We start from the raw sequence: 21560 nt of genomic DNA, 5'->3' as shown, positions 1-21560 counted from the left end.
ACTTACTAACTTACTAACTTACTAACTTACTAACTTACTAATTTACTAACTTACTAACTTACTAACTTACTAACTTACTAACTTACTAACTTACTAACTTACTAACTTGCAGGCCTAATAGTTTCAACTTATTATACGTCCCTACTTTTCGATAAACTAATTAATTTTGCGTCTAACTGTCAAATGGACAAAAAGTTGGTCTAGAAGGTTTTCATCTGTCTTGAATCCCCTTGGTGCAATCTGTAGTTTCTGTGTAACATCGCTGCTTTCTACTTAATTATGAAATAACTTTCTTTTTTTTTATTTTTCATCCTCAGTCTATTTCCACTACTTAAACATGAATTATAACTTTGTACTCATAATTATTTTGTTTCCACTTTGATTGCCACAACCAACTACTAATAAGACATGCACGTACATGTTACATAAATAAACTTATAGTATGTAATATAAGAACGATTTTACTTGTTTAACAAAATGTCTCTTGAGTGTGTGTGTATTTGAAAAATTACCCTGCAGTTTTAAAGATAAAAGTTTTAAAGAAAGCCATTAATCGGCTAACTTTCGCTAAAAGCTTGACAAGTAAAAAGTACTTAAAGCTTGTTAATTGTAAAGACCAGAATCTCTATTATTACAGCAATAGCTTTGATGTACCAACACTTTTCATTAACTAAATAAAGTGTGTTAGTCTTAAGAATTGTTGGATTCTTTCTCATTTTCTCAACTAAAGTAGTCTTATATTTTTGTTTATAAACATTGAAAATAACCTTGAATAAAATTGTTATTATTATAATAAAAATGTCATAAACACTATATTATATAAATTAATTTTAAATTGAAACTATTTTTAACAAACATTAAATAGAAATTTAAATCTGTCAAGTCATTTTCATTCTCAAGCATACAGCCTTGAAAGTCTAAGTACTTGCTATATACAATGACTTATTTATAGTTTATTGCTTGAAATTTCACATTTAAATAATTTATTTTGTTTAATTGATTTTGACCTAAATTTTGTATTTATTTTATAAATAAAATATTGTAGGGATATATAAGTGTAGATTATAAAATAAATTTCTTAAGAATTTTAAAGTTAAATATTTATTTAAATTACAAAGTAAATATTTATATAAGAGAGAGAGTTTCTGAGAAAACACATTTTGGTAATTTTAGGAATTTGATTAAGTCGTCTTCATATTCCTGGAAAAGGAAACCTTATTCATATTTATGTTTGTGTGTTTCATTAATTTACATATCTTGTTTAATATTTAGCACTTTAATTGTTTTCAAGTAATAGCAGCTTCTTATTTCGTACATTATTTCATATTTATTATAAATAATGGCCTTATTCGTTTTATAAACCTTTAATATAATGTTTAGTTTTAATGTTAAAAATGTGCAAATTAATGACTTTAATATTTTAAATTTGTATACATACTTAGTTAATTACTAAGTAATAAGTTGACTTGAAAAACATAGAAATAATTGTTTAAAGTTATTATGAAGTTGAAATATAAAATTATTATGAAAAAAATATTATTATAAAAATTTAAATAGTTTATTTTTGTTTAAAACAAAAATAATTTTTTTCGTATAATTTATGAAAATTTCATGCATAATAAGAAAATTTATTAAAACGCTTTCCTTGTGGGGTCAAGTATAAAAATCTTTCGTAATATTTTTTTTTAATGTATATTAAGAAGCTTTTTTCATTTTAGAAAAACAATTTTGTTAAGTTTTATGACATTTACCGAAAATATTTCGTAAATAATACGAAACAATTCCAATTCAATAAACAATTTTAGCTGTACGAAGCATTTCATATAATGTACCACATTTTTGATATATAAAAGTTCAATTTTTGAAAAAACCAAGTAAGAAACTGTAGTTGAACCTGGCCGACCATATGATACCCTGCACCAATTACTATAATTTAATATGATTTATTATATCCTACACCACTATAGTGGGGAGGGTATTTTACATTTGTTCTGATGTTTTAACACACAAAAATATTATTACACCAATCGATTCAGAAACTTTTTTTGTGTCGATTAGGACATGTCCGTCTGTCCGGCTGGCTGTCCATGTAAACCTTTGATGAAATTTGGACCATGCATGTTTTTTGACACGGTGACTAAGCTTGTTGAAAATGGTTGAAATCGGACTATTATTTCACCTAGCCCCCATACAACCGTTTTGGTTTATTATGCCGATTTGGGTTTTTTATGCCATAATTACGTCAAATATCCTAATATCTCTTTAAAATTTGATACAAATAAGTTTTATATAAGTATTAACGACACTGCAGATTTTCGTAATGATCGGTAATTGTTTGACCCTAGCCCCTATATAAACCCCCCTACAAAAAATGTCTTAAACGTCTAAAATTGTAACCATTTGTATCGCAATAAATCACAACAAAACTAACTGGTATTTAAAAATATATCTTTTTTCCCAAAATTGACCTATACTTCTATATAAAGCCTCATTTAGAACATTTAATAGTTTATCATTTAATTGCTTTAATATTTTGAAATTAAGGTAAAATTCAATATAAAAGTTTCTTTATGAAAAATAAAAATTTTAAAAATATACTCATGGTGTAGGGCCATGCCCGACTATACTCTCCTATTTGCTTTTAATAGTAAGTTTTAGCAAATAATCTTGAAAAGTGCGACCTGTAGTGAGTGCACAACTCAGATTAATTTAGACAGTGATTTTAAGCTGTTTGGTATACTTCAAGGTGGGTACAGGATAACATGTCGATGTGCTTTACCTAAACACCTGCTGTGCCTAAATGACTTCAGGGTGATCTTTTTTACCCACAGGTTGTGAATTTTTATGACTCACCAATGCTCCATTGTGTATATTATATGCCGGTTGCAATTTGTGTACATGCTTCTGCTGGTACATGTAAAAACACTTTGCTGAATCTCTGAAAATTGCAGATCTGTTGCTTAATATCCGTGTTGCAAAAACATCACTTTCGTTTTTAACCTCTGATGGGTCAAAATGAATCAAATAAGTCGAGGACTTTGTTCTTACTTTCTGTGGTAAAGCTGTAAATCTGATCATGTCTAGGAGTGAGAGTACAATTCAATGGTGTCACTTGAATAAGATACATTTAATCTGTCGCCATATACACTTCATTCTAAACATCCATAAAGAACAGAATCTGACACACTTACTCGATGTATATGGGCAAACATTTATCCTGAATTAGATATATTTAACACCAACTCATTTGCAAAGTTTAGTCCCACAGTTACTACTCTGTGGAGTCAATAGATGACTTCGGTACTAAACTTATCTAGAATATTAGATTTCATTGTAAAACAGTCTTTGAATTGACATTCTCTTTCCACGAATTTTGGTTAAAACACACATACCACGTGTAGCTGGATGGGACCACTCCAATAACGAAGTCAATACAAAGTCCGAAACTACTCCGTTTTCCGTAGTACCAGATTATATAATTCTCTTGTTCGACCAAATATAGAATCATTTTTAAGAATGACGAGGATATATTGTTAGTCCTGGCAGACTAGAAGTACTGGTAGCACCACTTTTTCCCGGGATTGCGTTCTTTAAACAAGGAGAAATGCCCCCGGGAGGAGGGAGCATTAGCACAAACAAATAATACTCTCCTCATTTCAATGGTATAGGGTATAAAGGTCCTTTTTAAGCGAGTTTTTGTTATGAAATTGAAATTAATTTAATTTAAAACTATGCATTTTTTAAAGTAATAATATTAAAATTTATAAAATATTTTTAAAAATATATATTTTTACGTTGTTTTCGTTGCAGATAATCAAAGCATTTTTTTGCTTGAAAAAAATAACATTAAAGTATTTTTGAAATTTAAACAAAAAAAAAAAAGGACTGCAGTAACTCAATAAAAAAATAACGAAAATTGAGTTAAAAGCACATCCAACAAACTTCTAGAAAATAAAAAAAACACAAAGAAAAAATCCAACATAGTGAATTGTTATAAAAAAGATGATTATTTTAAATTAATAAAAAAATATATGAAAATAATAACTGTAAAACAATTACTGTGGCTCACAGGAAAACCTTTGACAATCAATGTAAAAAATAAATTTAATAATAACAGAAAATAAAACAAAATGATGGCGGAAAAACTGGATAAAGAATAAAAAAACAAAATAAATAAAATAAACCGGAAACCAGAATATAAGTAACGTCAACAACAAAAAGGACAACAGTTTCAAAGTATTAGTAAGTTTTTGGGTTTTATTTTCACTCTATACATATTTTTTTGTTTTAACTAAGAGTTAAATTTTTATAATTTTATTTTATGGTTTTGACTTGACTGCTTTAGCAAGGACACTATATAATATGTACAATATAAAAACATTTTACTGTTGTGTGTTTTTTTAATATTAATTGTGCAAAGACGTAAACTTCAATCAAATAACAGGGCGGGCGGTTAAAAAAATAAAACAACAAAATACTTGGTCATGAACAAACTACAAGAAAACAAATAAACACAACCCAGCAACAAACGGAAACGCCTGTTACAAATCATTTTACCGTATTGTGTTTAGACTTAAACAGATGACAGTCAAGTTACCAATAACAAAACTATAAATAAAATGCTAATGTTTTTTACCAATGTAGCTATTTTTATTTTAGTAAGGTTATTTTTCTGCAAAAAAAAAAAAAAAAAAATCCAGCTTTCTTTAAATTTAAGAAAAACTGTACAAAAAGTGACTTGGCAATTTGTGGCAAAACATTTCTGTCTATAACTGAAAATAATCAAAGGCAAACTCTTAAACTACCCATAAACTGTCAGTGGTTATAAAAATAACAAAAAATCTAGCCAGTGCTGAGAAAAAGCAACAGCAGAAAAAAACTTACAAAATCCTGTAATAAGAACAAATTGAAAGACAAATCCCTACAAAACTAAACTAAAGCGTTAAATTGTTAAAAAAGAAGAACCAGCAACAACAGACAGTTTTAAAAAATAAAAAAGATTTTATGCTGCAGCATAAAAGTTGCAGACCCTACAAAATAAAAAAATGTCTGGTATATGTATATTGTACATACCAGTGTTTACTCGTAAAATAAACGAATAAAAAAATACAAAAAAAAATGGAATAAAAACCACAGATATTTGTCTCTTTAACCCTATTTTATTCTTCAGGAAATGACAATGGCAATACAGAATCCTAAAATCGTCAACCCGTAAGATATTTAACTAAAAAGTTTTTGGTGGAAATTATTTTAAAAATTAAAAAGTTCAAAATTTGTTTTGCTGATCCCCTAGAAAAATTATGAAAAAGGCTGATAACGATTTTTTCATAACTTTTAAGTTGTAATTGATATTTAGATTCATAAGCGTTATGCATCATAATAAGATGCATATCCATTCGGAGATCATAATGTCTATTGCTTGATATTAATGCAAAATCTAGGTAGACAAACATAGAATGTATAAGTTTAAGCAAAAAGTACAAAAATGTAAGTGTTAATTTTCGATGAGACATCAGAAATCTGCATCCTCATTGATATAGAAATGTATATGCAAACATAACAGTATTATTTAACGGCAGACACAACCTTGACACTTTGTTACTCCATTGTCTGACCAACTTCAACTGATTTCGATAACAGCTTCCCTATACTACGAACTATAGATTTATCTATAATGCGTATTAAAAACTGATTTATAAACTTATCTACAGTCTGGACTATATACTGAAATATGTTCTACAATATATACTTATCTATAGGCTGAACTATATATTGATCTTTAGTCTCGACTATAGACTAATCTATAGTACGGAATTTAGACTGATTTATATCATAGACTATAGACTGATCTAGACTTTGGACTATAGACTGATCTATAGTCCAGACTATAGATCAGCCTATAGTTTAGAATATAAATCAGTCTATAGTCTAGACTATAGATCAGTCTATAGTCTAGACAATAGATCAGTCTATAGTTTAGACTATAGATCAGTCTATAGAGCAGAGTATAGATAAGTCTATAGTCTAGGCTATAGATCAGTTTAATGTCGAGTCTATAGATCAGTCTAATGTCGAGACTATAGGTCAGTCTATAATCTAGTCTATAGGCTGAGCTATAGTCTAGACTATAGACTGATCTATGGTCTAGACTATAGGCTGACCTATAGTCTAGACTATGGACTAACCTATAGTCTCGACATTAGACTGGTCTATAGTCTCGACATTAGACTGGTCTATAGTCTCGTCATTAGACTGATCTATAGTCTAGACTATAGACTGATCTATAGTCTAGACTATAGACTGATCTATAGTCTTGACTATAGACTGATCTATAGTCTTGACTATAGACTGATCTATAGTCTAAACAATAGACTGATCTGTAGTCTAGACTATAGGCTGAACTATAGTCTAGACTATGGACTGATATATTGCCTAGAATATAGACTGATCTACCTTCTGAACTATAGACTGATCTACCTTCTGGAATTTAGACTGATCTACCTTCTGGACTATAGACTGATCTATATTCTAGACTATAGACTGACATTAGACTGATCTTTAGTCTAGACTATAGACTGACATTTCACTGATCTGAAGTCTACACTATAGACTAAACTATAGTCTACACTTTAGACTGATCTATAGTCTAGACTTATCTGTAGTCTGGACTATAGTCTAATCTATTGTCTGGACTAAAGATTGACTTTTACTCTAGACAATATGCTGATATATATTCTGGACTATTGATTGATATAAAGTTTGAGCTATATAGTTATCTGTATTATTGACTGTTATAGTCTACATTTTAGACTGATCTATAGTATGGACTATAGATCAGTAGCTATTGACTATCTATAGTCTAGACAATAGATCAGTCTATAGTTTAGACTATAGATCAGTCTATAGAGCAGAGTATAGATAAGTCTATAGTCTAGGCTATAGATCAGTTTAATGTCGAGTCTATAGATCAGTCTAATGTCGAGACTATAGGTCAGTCTATAATCTAGTCTATAGGCTGAGCTATAGTCTAGACTATAGACTGATCTATGGTCTAGACTATAGGCTGACCTATAGTCTAGACTATGGACTAACCTATAGTCTAGACTATGGACTAACCTATAGTCTCGACATTAGACTGGTCTATAGTCTCGACATTAGACTGGTCTATAGTCTCGTCATTAGACTGATCTATAGTCTAGACTATAGACTGATCTATAGTCTAGACTATAGACTGATCTATAGTCTTGACTATAGACTGATCTATAGTCTTGACTATAGACTGATCTATAGTCTAAACAATAGACTGATCTGTAGTCTAGACTATAGGCTGAACTATAGTCTAGACTATGGACTGATATATTGCCTAGAATATAGACTGATCTACCTTCTGAACTATAGACTGATCTACCTTCTGGAATTTAGACTGATCTACCTTCTGGACTATAGACTGATCTATATTCTAGACTATAGACTGACATTAGACTGATCTTTAGTCTAGACTATAGACTGACATTTCACTGATCTGAAGTCTACACTATAGACTAAACTATAGTCTACACTTTAGACTGATCTATAGTCTAGACTTATCTGTAGTCTGGACTATAGTCTAATCTATTGTCTGGACTAAAGATTGACTTTTACTCTAGACAATATGCTGATATATATTCTGGACTATTGATTGATATAAAGTTTGAGCTATATAGTTATCTGTATTATTGACTGTTATAGTCTACATTTTAGACTGATCTATAGTATGGACTATAGATCAGTAGCTATTGATTGATTTACAGCCCACGTTATAGACTTATCTTTATTCTATATTCTAAACTCTAGTCAGATTTAAAACTAAGACTATATGCAGATCTAAAATCTGAATTCTGGATAGCTCAATATTCCTGGCTATATATTGATTGACAATTGATTGATCTATATTCTAGACTAAATTCCTTATTAGCTCACGCTCTAGGCTAATGAATACTGTATAAAATTAGGAGAATTCAGTGATATAATCAATACGGAAATTTTATAAAAATAAATTTAACTGAACTTAGTTTAATGTATGTTTTATACATTTTGTAAAAATTTAGGTTTACATAGCACTTATTTATGTCAAACTAAATAGTGATATACCCGTATATATCGGGCTGTGTACAACATTTTTTTCTAAAAGAACATTTAATGCTTTTATTTGATTAAACAATTTATATTTATTAAAAAGATAAGAAAATAAGGGTTAAAGAAATTAATATTTTTTTTTTCATTTTTCTCCAACAGCACAAATTACTTTGGTGAAAAGTATTAAAGAAAGAAAACAGCAACAAAACATATAAAAAACTACATTTCAAAAAATATTGTTTTCTTTTCTGCTATTTCATTTTAAATGCGGTTGAGCGATATTAATAACAAAACTAACAACTATTTCAACAAAATTTTATAAAAAAAACAACAATAAACAATTGAAAAAGAAATAAGCCAGAAAAAAAAGAAAATCATAAGAAATGGCCAACAATAAGAAAGTTAAAAGAGGCTTTTACCAACTGCCAGCTAAAGTATCAGCAACTGCAATAGTTGCAGCTAGAACAAAAACAACAACAATAAATGAAAATAATACTAGACAACGCCAAACAGCAGCAAAACTCAAAACAAGAAGCCATTGTAACTTTACTAATACTATTTGCAACATGAATAACAACAGCAATAGAAAAACCAACAGCAATAAATGTTTGCAAAAAAACGAAAAAGATACTGACACAGATAGTCGAAGTAGTAACAGCAACAATAGTTGTTGTAGTAGCAGTAGTAGTAGTTTTAATGTTAGCCCTAGTTGTAGCCAAAGTTTAAGTTTATTTTATTTTAGTTGTAACAGTCCAAACAGTATTATTACTTTCATTACAACAACTATATGTTATTGCATACGTTACGTATACAAACGCTGTTATTGGTGGTGGTCTTTGCAACAGCGTCAACAAAAACAGTACAAAATTAAAACCAAAACTTTATCCAATTTTTACGCTGCTCCTGCAACATCTATAACTTCTTCAGCAACTACAATAACAACGTCACCATCCTCATCATCTTTAGTTAACAACAGGAACTTTTGTTCATCTTTAAAATGGCATTTCTTCTTATGGCTTTTCCTTTCTATATTGGGTAAGTTTTCTTGCATTCTTTTCATTATTATTACTATTTTTTTTTTTGCTCTCATTTTTGTTGCCATTATTAAAAGAATTTACTTTGTTTTTTTTTCATATTTTTTTTATTATTATATTTATATTATATATGTATGTAAAATATACATAAATTATATTGTTTCATTTTTACTGTTGTTGTAAAAAATAAAAATAAAACAAAAACAACAAAAATTGCATAAATTAAAATGGTGCTGTAACAAAAATTAAAAGAGAAAACTTTTTAAAACAACAACTTTACTACGCAAAATATGAAGAATTCTTGTGAAAATATAAGAAAGTTGTTTTTTTTTTTGTTATTTTTGTATGAAAATTACCAATTAATATAACAATAATTAAATTTTTTTATTGCATTACTTGTAATTAGTTACGAAAAGCGAAAAAAACTTGATTAAAAACTTTTATTGTGTATTGTGGCGTATAAAGAATTTCTGTAACAATGACCTTAAATATTCATCATACGCTCCATGGGCAAAAATTCATTTTTGAAGTTAAGGGAATTAAGCTGTTAAAATTGTAATAATTAATGCATATTAAAAATATGAAATATTTCTTAAATTAAGATAAAGAATTTAAGAAATAATAAATTTATACATTGAGGTATATGTATAAGATAAAGAATTTAAGAAATAATGAATATATACATTGTCATATTGAAAGAAAATTAAAGAGACCGTCCGACAAAAATGAAAAAAAAAATCGTTAGATGATATACGTCTGATGCTATAAATTTAAGGGAAAAATATGAGTTTTTCGTTTTTTCTTTTCGTGATCCTGTGTCCTCTCAAAAGGATTTCAAAGTTTTAAAAAGTACATTTTTCAAAAATTATTTTAAAATACTTTTACTAATCAAACAATGTCAAATTTGGTGTCAAGTCAACAAGAAGAATTAGGAAATATTTTGTATTATTTTTATTTTATACTATTAGGATTAAAATCTGCTAAAAATGTTTTTTAAAATTCTTATCCTTTAATTTTCTAAAAATGTTCATTACTATTTTTTTTCAAAAATGTTGAAAGATCTCGACAGAATAAACTAAAAATAATATCAAATATTTTACAACTCTTTTAGTTGGCATGACATCAAATTTGGCACTGTTTGATCAGTAGAAGTATTTTAAAATATTTTTTGAAAAATGTACTTCTTAAAATTTTGAAGTCCTATAAATTGTACACATGATCACGAATTAAAAAACTAGCAAAGCAGTTTTTCTCCATTAAATTTATAGTTTCTGATGTATATCATACACTTCATGTCTAACTTTGAGTGTCGAACGGTCTTGTAAGAAACAATTTATACGAAATTTTGTAATATGTATGATTATGATTGCAATTAGAGGAGCAAGAGTGATTTTTTATATGACTGCTACTTGGATATTTTTACCTTATATCTCTTTTGCAGAGAGGTAAAGGTTTGATACTTTAGAAAGATCAAAATCTTTTAATTGTAGAATTTTATAAAAAAAAATCTGCCTGTCTATTAGAATTTTATGAAGTTTTTACCCCAAGGATTTTATTTCTATTCTACAGACTCTCTAGATTAATCTATGATTCGTATAATCTGACTTTACACTCCTTGAAATCTAGCATAGTCCTGGTAATAGAATGATCTATCGTCTAAACAACAGACCGAATTATACTGCAACCTACAGACTAAACAAGTGTATAGTCTCCATGCTTTAGTGATTTGTACTGCTAGATATAGACTGATCTGTAGGACAGATATATAGAAATAATTATTCGCATTAGAATATATATGGTCTAGACTGAGCTATTTTTTAGTCTAGAGACTGATCTATACTTTACACAATATGTTGATTTGTAGTCTAAACTGTAGTCCAAACTATAATATTATCTATTTACGTTCTAGACATGGTCTACAATTATCTATAAACTTGTTAAAAAACTGATATCTACAGTCTAGCCTTTAGACTGATTTTTAGTATTAACTTTAGACTGATCTTTTGTCTATACTTTAGACTGATCTTTAGCCTATACTTTAGACTAATCTTTAGTCTAGACTTTAGACTGATCGCTATTTAGATTGATCTAAAATTAAGACTACCGACTATTGATTTATCTATAGCTAAAATCTGAGCTATAGACAGATCTAGTACCTAAGCTGTAGACAAATCTATCGCCTATGCTATGGATCGATATATCAGACTATAGCCTATTTTTTAAATTGATCTATCGTCTAGGCTTTGTTCTTTATTCTTAACTATAGAATGGTCTACTTAATATAGTTTAGACTATACTGAATGCTATTGACTGATCTACAAACTATAGACATATCTATAATAGATCAGACTATTGATTTGACTATAAACTGATATAACTAGACAAAGACTTATCTATAGTTTTAACTATAGAATGATTTATAGACAAGTCTACAGACTGATCTATAGACTAGCCTATAGACTGATCTAAAGTCTAGCATAAAGTCTAGCTTATTGACTGCTGTATACTCTAGCTTATAGACTGATTTATAGTCTAGACTATTAACTCGTCTTCAGTCTTAATTATAGATTATAGTTTTGGCTATACTCTGATCTGGACTATAGAATTAACTGTATACTGATCAAAAGCCTATCTTATAAAATGCCTATTATCTTAAATTTGGACTGCTCTTAATTCCAAAACTTCAGACTAATTTAGGTTGAAGTCAGTCTAAGCTATGGCGTAAATCAATGGCCTTATAATCTGGTCTATATTCCACAGTATGGAATGTTAACACTACTCGTTAATCTATAAACCAAACAAAACCGTGGTCTATTCTCCAGATAACAATCTAAACAATAGTCTACAACATGAATATCTTATATATTATTCTATTTTAATTTACCTCCTTCTACCCGAGACGATAGTTTACAAATTACTACCAATTATCTAAATATGAACAATACATATATAATTTTTATTTATTTTTATATGAACAGACACATTAAATAAGAAAAGGTTCTTTATTTCCAAAATTTTTATGTCTATTTTTATAACTGATGAATGTTTATTTCCATTTATTACACTAATAAGGCATTTTTTGTGGCCGATAAGTATGTAGGTGTTAATCTGGAGAAGAGTTTCTTAGTATACATAGTCTGGACAAGTGGTCGTAAAATGAGTAATTGGTAGAAATAAAATTGTAGTTAAAGACAAGAACTATTTAAGAGGCTGATTGCCAAGAGGCGAAAAAATAAAAATAAATTACTATAGACGCATTTGTAAGGATTTCAAGGACACAGAAATATATAAAATGTTACAACATACATACAACAGATGTAAATAATTTTAAAGTATTTTTTTTCAAAGATGTTCAAGTTGAAATAAAATGAAATGCCGAAGACGTAGATTGAGACTATTGTCTCGATAGATAAAACTTTTTATAATTGTGATATAAATACAATTTGTTAAAGGTTTATCGAACAAATTTTGAATGAAAAAGTACCTTTGACAAATTGTTATGAATAACGCTTTAAAAGCCTTATAAATTAAATACATTAAACAAAACTGTTTTTTTTTTTCATACCATTCCAATTTTTCATTTAAAACTTTAAACTTCTATAAGTGTTTTCTCTCTTTCTTAAATTTACTTTAAAGTTTAATAAATTTCTTTTATTGTGCTTCTAGTTTTCTAACATCCGTTTTAGTTTTTTTTTTTTGTTTTTGCTAACCAACAGTTCATTTAAGTTTAAATCAGTTAATTTCCTAAAATTTTAGACTTTTTGTGGTGTTCACTTTATTTTGACCCCATTTTGTTGTTTTTTGTAAGTAAATTTTCCAAATATTTAAAGTTTCAAGAGATAATGTCTCAAGATTTTTATTTGCTTAATAGTTGAGTTTAGCAGAGTGAAATGAAAATAAATTTTATTAAATGAATATTTTTGTTTTTTTTTTTTATATAGAGGATAAGGAGAAAATCTTAAGTGCTAGATAATCAAGCAAAAGTTTTTTTTGGAAATTTTTAATTTAATTTCAAAATTAAAATTGATTTAAAAATTAATAATTTTTAGAAAAAATTTCTGACAATTTTATAAACATATTTCGGAATTAAATTTTATTTAACAAATTAATTTTAAGCTTTTTATAAACTCTCACGTCTGCACCTATTCAAATATAATCTTTAACCTTTTACTATCTTATTCATAACAATTTATCAAAGGTTTTTAGGATAATTTTTTTATGAAAAGTTTATGAATAAGACCCTTAATGATTAATAATTTAACATACATTTTAATTTAATTTCTATTGAAAACTATTTTCCTTAGATGTCAAACTTTAAAACTTTCCTAAACTAGCTCTAATCCTTTATATTAATTTCTGACATCTCTTCTCAAATATCTTAATATTAAATAGAAAATTTTTAAGCCTTAAAATGTTTTAACAAATACCAATTATGTGGTTTTATCAACATCTTCCCCAGGGTAAAAATTATTAATTATTAGTTTGTTAATCATTACCCAGAGAAAACGAAAGAATAGAAAACTAAAGATAGAAAAACATGTTCAAGCATGTTAAATATTTGCTAAAATAACACTAGTCTACAAAAAAATTAAAAAAAAAGAAAACATATTGTTAGAGAGAATTTTATTCACACAAGTTTATCAAAGGTTTATAATATGAACTTTGAATATTTGTTTTACAAACTTTTTCTATGAAAATTTGTTTAATAAACCTTTGATAATAATTTATGATCAAGACTCATTGCTTCAATATCCTTTCACAAAACTTAACAAAAACATAAAATATCTCTGTAGCACTGTGCAGTTTACCAAATTAACAAAGAAACTAGTAGGTGTGTGTAGTATTTATGGCATGACTTTATAAAACAAATATCGTCTACTCTCTTGAGAGAATTATGAAATTTATTTGTCTTTACATTCGTTTTGCTTCCTTTGACTTTAATGCTGACAAATTATTGTCTTAACCAACAGCAACAACAAGTAAGTAATTAATTTGACTTATAATTTGTAAATATTTTCAACATTTCACACACACTCTAACACATAAGTACTTAGTTTCATAGAAAAACTTACTCAAACATAAAAATAATAACAAACATAAACACTAAGGCAATAAAGAATCGTATGTACCCTTTTATGAAAACAATTTAAATATTGTGAAATAATTAATCCAAACAGGTATCAGTCAGTCAGTCATTGCACAAAGAACAAGGTTAAATATACTCACATATTTATACTTCTATGCCTACTGAAGTTACAAACATCATAAAAAAACACACTGCAGCAATGTAGGGTACCCAAGTTATAAGTATGTTTTTGTGGTCTTTCATTGTAACCGCTTACAAAAAGAACAAATCCATCATAAATGTTTATTTGTCTGAGTACTTACTTATATGTATGAATGTTTGAACACAAATAATAATACTTGTAGTATAATACAAATTTATGACTCATTATTAATTATGTAAAGAAATTTGGTACGAAGCAACTTAACCACAAGTCACCCTTGATTTATTATACACCACGTTTTTTCTATGAGTTTGTACAAAAGAAAAAAAATAATCATATAAACATACTGATAAAAACGCTCTTTGTAATAATATCAATAAAAAATCTATTATTTATACTAATAATATATAAATGTACATGACTAAATAATAATTAAGTGAAACTAACATAATGTTGTATATATTGTTTTATTTAGGAAAATATGTATGAAGTATAGTAACATTATAATTATGACTAGTATATTAAGACTTGTTCATCTACTTCATAGTCCCTCTCCCATAACGTAAAATAAAGTCTCGGTCGTAAGGATTAATGACAAAAATATAAAAGAATAAGTAACATCTTTAACAACATTTTAAGTATTTCATTTTGTTGGCATAAAATGTGAAACAAAAATAATTTTTCAATGGACAAAAGTTTAAGCATAATGTCGAATAATCTAGTCTGCAGTTCAGTCTGGTCTATAGTCTAGTCTATAGTCTAGTCTATAGTCTAGTCTATAGTCTAGTCTATAGTCTAGTCTATAGTCTAGTCTATAGTCTAGTCTATAGTCTAGTCTATAGTCTAGTCTATAGTCTAGTCTATAGTCTAGTCTATAGTCTAGTCTATAGTCTAGTCTATAGTCTAGTCTATAGTCTAGTCTATAGTCTAGTCTATAGTCTAGTCTATAGTCTAGTCTATAGTCTAGTCTATAGTCAAGTCTTGTCTACTGTAAACTACATTTTTTTTTTAAATTAAAGTTTCATATAAAAACTTTTATAAAAGTAAAATATAATTTGTTTAAAGATTTTCATTAATCCAACAATGCCAGATTAGCTTTAGTTATAAGTTAAAGCTTTTAAAGATGAGGTTTGTGTAGGGACATATAGTTTAATTTGTGGTGGTGTTTATTCATGTAAACTTTAGTAAATGAAACATTTAATCTCAATTCATACATTTGTATGTACAGCAATATACACATATGTATACATATGTATGGGAATATATTGTATACATATACATATGTATGTACTAATGCTCCTTAGCTAATAATTAATTACTTTGTCTGTACACCTTAAGTAATTACATTAATTTAAAGATATCTTAACGATTTAACGCTTCATTTGTCAAATCAAATTTTATCATTAAATTACAACAGAAAGGAATATATTCTGTTGGTCAAATTTTTGAAAGTTTTTAGAGCCTACAAAAAATGTCTGAAAGTTTCATTTTTTTGTATCCAATTTGTAATAATAGATCGTTATTGAAGGTACTATTTAGATCTGTGAAAACTATAATCTATATAAGGTGTACTTATTGGTACGTCTGTTAGTACAATAATATTGTTCATTTAACTAAATATTTACTAAAAAATTTGTGTTACTATTAACAGTGCATGATATATATGGTTTTGTGTTATAGACAGTGCTTTACCTTAAATTCTTATAATAAATGTTATCTTTAAGAATTTTTAAATACTGAAGTATTAACACTGCTCGAGGCAAAACAAAAGATGTCAGTACATTAGTATTTATAGCTTTCCTCTGTCTATGTATATCAAGAAACCATACTATCAATTAAATTAAGTGCAAATGTGTTTGTTTTTTTTTTTAATAAAAAACAAAGTTTCCTAATGAAATAAATTTTAACTTTTATTATGTTTTTTCTTATTTTTTTGGCATATTGCCACTCCCCCCATTCAATTATTTACCAGGAAATTATGTTTTATGTGAAGATAATGAAAGAAAGTTAAAATTTTTGTTGATAATAGGGGATAAAATCAAATGTGAAACAGTAGCAATAACAGGGTACAGTGACAAAAAATATTTGAAGTCTAACAGGTATGAAAAAGCTTATGTCTTTATTCTAATTAGGTTATCTGAGTTCTAAAAACAATAAAATTTAATTATTTTAATATTATACTAAAATTCTAATTTTATACAAAAATTCTAATATTATACTAAAATTCTAATTTTATACTAAAATTCTTATATTATACTAAAATTTTAATTTAATACTAAAATTCTAATTTTATACTAAAATTCTAATTTTATAGAATTATAGAATTATAGAATTATAATTTTATAGAATTATAGAATTTTAATTTTATACTAAAATTTTAATTTTATACTACAATTCTAATTTTATACTAAAATTCTAAATTTATACTAAAATTCTAATTTTATGCTAAAATTTTATACTAAAATTCTTATTTTATATTAAAATTCTAATTTTATACTAAAATTCTATTTTTATACTAAAATTCTAATTTTATACTAAAATTCTAATTTTATACTAAAATTCTAATTTTATACTAAAATTCTAATTTTATACTAAAATTATAATTTTATACTTAAATTATAATTTTATACTAAAATTATAATTTTATGCTAAAAATCGAATTTTATTTTATGCTAAAATTTAAATTTCTAATTTTTTACTAAAATTTCTAATTTTATACTAAAATTCTAAATTTATACTGAAATTTAAATTTTATACTTAAATTCTAATTTTATACTTAAATTCTAATTTTATACTGAAATTCTAATTTTATACTAAAATTCTAATTTTATACCAAAATTTGAATTTTATACTAAAATTCTTATTTTATACTAAAATTCCAATTTTATATTAAAATTCAAATTGTATACTAAAATTCTAATTTTCTACTAAAATTTCAATTTTATACTAAAATTCTACATTTATATTAAAATTCTAATTTAATACTAAAATTTTAATTTCGTCGCTTCGTACACCAGCCCCACTGTGCACTTCCTTCTCCAAATTTAGATATTTTTTCTTAGAAAATAAAATGAAAAATAATAAGAAAAAATTGCTGTTGTGAACTTTATTTTGTAGCCAGAAACCAATTATTGGTAAAATAAACCAATTATTATAAACACACATATATATGAATGTTAAAGCAATAACGAAGAAAAATAAACAAAAGTATAATTTTAATAACTTTTTTGTCGTTTTGGATAAAGGCGTTGAAAAAAGTTCATGACCACAAAGTAATTTTATTTACTTTTTTCCAGTTTTTCTTTTTTTTTCTTTTACAATGTCTTGTTTCATTTTGTTATATGTGCAGTAGTAGTAGTATGTATATATTTAGAAGAGGTTATTACTTATAATAACGACAATTATGTTTAAAAGAAAAATAACGGCATACGACAGGGACATGGGTTCAAAGTCAAAAATGATACCAAGCATATTATTTACTTTTTAAGTAAAAGCTAAAGACGATAATATTTCATTCCCGCCAGACTATGGATTCACTTAAATACGTTAAAAGGAAACTTTTATCGAGATATTTTGTGAGGGGGTGTTTTGTGGAAATTGAAAAGAAATAAGTGCGTGTATAAGTTTAATTATAAATAAATATGAATAAAGGACAAAGACAATAATAATTGGTCAAAATGAGAACATATACATAGTTAAATTTTATGTATTTACACGAACTATATGAAATAAATTTAGGGCCTTATTCATAACAATTTAACATACAAAATATGTCCTATAAACATTTGATAACTTGTTATATCAGGTCTATAAAATCTTAACATAAAGACAACCACATAACAAAATTTGACTTGGGTTAAAAAAATTACATTATCTATTAATCACAAAAATTACAATAGTTTTCTAGGAAAACATTTTTCACTCGATTAAAAATAAAATATGCAATTATTTTTCACAAAAATATTTTAAATAAATTTATGCACAACTTCCTTCATATTATCCATCTGCTCGACCATTTATTTTCCTCTTTTTTTATCAATTAAAAAAAGTCCGCCCTTTTCATTATCGTACAATGAAATTAATAAGTAATTTAATTTAATAGATAAAAGACAAAAACAAACCACATACACGTAATAATACAACGTTTGCTGCAATTAAATTAAAATAATTGCCATTTTTTTACATTTTCAATTACAAAATTTTGTTGTCTTTTACTTCTATTCGCACATTTTCTTAGAAAAATGAAATTGAAATTTTCATTCTTACTGCTGCAAATTATAAGAAATTGAAATTAAAATGGTGAAAAAATAAAGCAAAAAAGGGTATGGTGAATGAAAAGACACAAAAGTAGTAAGTAAGAAAAAAAGTTTTTTTTTCATTATATAAACGCCTTTATTGTGTGAGCTAGTGTATGGGAATGATGTCGGCAATAATTAAGCACTTAAGAAATATATACTCCTTCTCTGCAAAATAAATACCCACTCATGTTAAGCTTATTGTAAATAGAACATGCTTGTACTTGTCTTGTACAGAGTACATGTGTACTTAATACTGTGAATTTGAAATTGCAATAATTAGTTTTATTAAAGACTTACCTTCCAAAGGTGTTTCATTATATGAACATGATCTTGTATTCAATTTGAAGAATGTATTTAAAATTCTTTTTAAAACAAGTATTAATTTTATTCGTTGGAAAATTAATAGGAATATTCCAAGGTAATGTACGTGTTTAATTCTTGAATAGTTCCTTAGTTTGTAAAATCATATTATGGACTCTGAACAAAGAGACCTAGAATGCTTAAATTCAGAGGAAATTAATACTAAATAATACACTAGGAAGGAGAGTAGCTATGTAACTAACTAAATAACTAACGACCGAAGTAACTAACTAACTAACTAACTATCTAACTAACTAACTAACTAACTAAATGACTAACTATCTATCTATCTATCTATCTATCTATCTATCTATCTATCTATCTATCTATCTATCTATCTATCTATCTATCTATCTATCCATCTATCTATCTATCTATCTATCTATATATATCTATCTATCTATCTATCTATCTATCTATCTATCTATCTATCTATCTACCTATCTATCTATCTATCTATCTATCTATCTATCTATCTATCTATCTATATATATATATATATATATATATATATATATATATATATATATATATATATTATATATATATATATATATATATATATATATATATATATATTATATATATATATATAGATAGATAGATAGATAGATAGATAGATAGATAGATGGATAGATAGATAGATAGATAGATAGATAGATAGATAGATTTTTATTGTGTAATATCAAAAGCTTTGACTTTGCAGACAAACGAACCCCAGGAAAAAGACTCAACAATTTATACAAAAAAAAAAAAAAAATAATAATAAAACACAAAAAAGCACAATAAAATCTACAATAATCCAAAAATTTCAACAATTTCAGCAAATTGTCATAGTCTTTGCTATTTTGTTAAGCATTCTTATGTTGATAAATAATTTTTCTGTGTCATTTTCTTTATGTTTTCGGATGTCATAAAAACCATATTTTTTCCACTTTTTGAAAGACAAATATCCGCATTATATTTTTTTTCCTACTTTTTGGAATAGTTTCAGCTGCAGCATTCATTGTATTAACAATTCTGCAGTAAAAATGAAAATAAAAAATTTAAGTTAGTTGATGAGTGTTTCGTTTTTTTTTTTTTGCTCTTGTCTAAGTTATTACAAGTATTATGGCAAACGATTTGACTTGATGTAAAATTACAAGTTTTGAAAAGAAAAAGTAATAAAATTAAAAATTCTACATAAAATTGTGACGGATTACATATTGAAATAAATTGATTTTAAATGAGATTTTGCCATTCGTTAAAAAATTATTATGAAATAATTAAAAACACCTTCCAAATGCAGGTATTTTCTTGTATAAAATTTAATATGGAATTTTTTTTAACATTTTCTACAGGCTGCCAATAAATTTCAAATATTTTATATTTGGCCACAAATGTTTTAATACATAAATTATAAAGTGAAAAAAATAAATAAATACAATATAATTTTTTCTAACGTTGCTTGAATAAGTAAATAAAAAAAATGTTAAAATATAAATAAATATATAAAACAAAACATTAACACAAATATGAAAATTTATATGCATTAAAAATCATATGAAATCAGTTCATATACATACATAAATAAACATAGTCTGTCCTGGACACATGTGCTGCCAAACAACATGCAACAGAATTTCAAAATAACAACAGGAATAATGATATATCCCATACCCGGGAGTTTTTAAAAAATACTATCATAATTTTAAAAGTTATGATATTTAAAGATCGCAACTCGCACTCATGAACTACAGGGTATCTACATCAAAATAGCACCATAACTAAAATAACAATCGTATTTTATGTTATGATTTTTCACTTGAAAATGCCGTCACATTTACACCATAAAATGAGCAAAAACAAAGTTGAGAAAAGTAGAAAATTGTTCCAAACATGAGAAAAAAAACAAATGAAATGAGCAGCAATAGCACTTATACATACAAATGTTAAAATTTTCCATGCCATGGTATAGTATGCAATAAAATAAAAAAAAATATATTGTAGCATACATTATGGCTGGTATAAACAACATCGTGCATAGAAAACAAATTGTATGCTAAATAAGTAAATTATTATAAACAAATATTATACAATACATGCACAAAGGCGTACATACAGCCATTTATACATTCTATATATTAGGGTATTAAATTTTTCCATGAAATTTTAAGTGAATGTTAGAAAACTATGTGATTTTTATTTATTTTGTCATAGTTACATAGAAAAGTTTACATACGAGGTTCTTGTCAAAAAATGACTTTAACGTTCACAATTCAGTAAGTTTGTAAGTTAGTAAGTTAGTATGTTAGTAAGTTAGTAAGTTAGTAAGTTAGTAAGTTAGTAAGTTAGTAAGTTAGTAAGTTAGTAAGTTAGTAAGTTAGTAAGTTAGTAAGTTAGTAAGTTAGTAAGTTAGTAAGTTAGTAAGTTAGTAAGTGAGTAAGTTAGTAAGTTAGTAAGTTAGTAAGTTAGTAAGTTAGTAAGTTAGTAAGTTAGTAAGTTAGTAAGTTAGTAAGTTAGTATTGTACTATATTGCACCACCT

The 21560-nt window shown here is 26.3% G+C and overlaps 1 protein-coding gene across 1 annotated transcript in view; it reads left to right on the top strand.

The window, feature by feature from the left end:
• The window catches only part of LOC111685096, a 68978-nt gene that overhangs the window by 11557 nt on the left and 35861 nt on the right, over window positions 1-21560 (top strand). Inside the window, exons 2-3 of the mRNA XM_046956656.1 lie at window positions 3811-4242; window positions 8275-9150. Of these exons, the coding sequence (XP_046812612.1) occupies window positions 8499-9150 (652 nt within the window). The 5' untranslated portion in view covers window positions 3811-4242; window positions 8275-8498. The remainder of the gene's footprint in view (window positions 1-3810; window positions 4243-8274; window positions 9151-21560) is intronic.

The sequence above is a fragment of the Lucilia cuprina genome, chromosome 2 (assembly GCF_022045245.1).
Source record: "Lucilia cuprina isolate Lc7/37 chromosome 2, ASM2204524v1, whole genome shotgun sequence".
Taxonomy (NCBI): Eukaryota; Metazoa; Arthropoda; class Insecta; order Diptera; family Calliphoridae; genus Lucilia; species Lucilia cuprina.
Note: the sequence above shows the minus strand (reverse complement) of the source record. Positions and strands in the feature narration are given on the sequence as shown.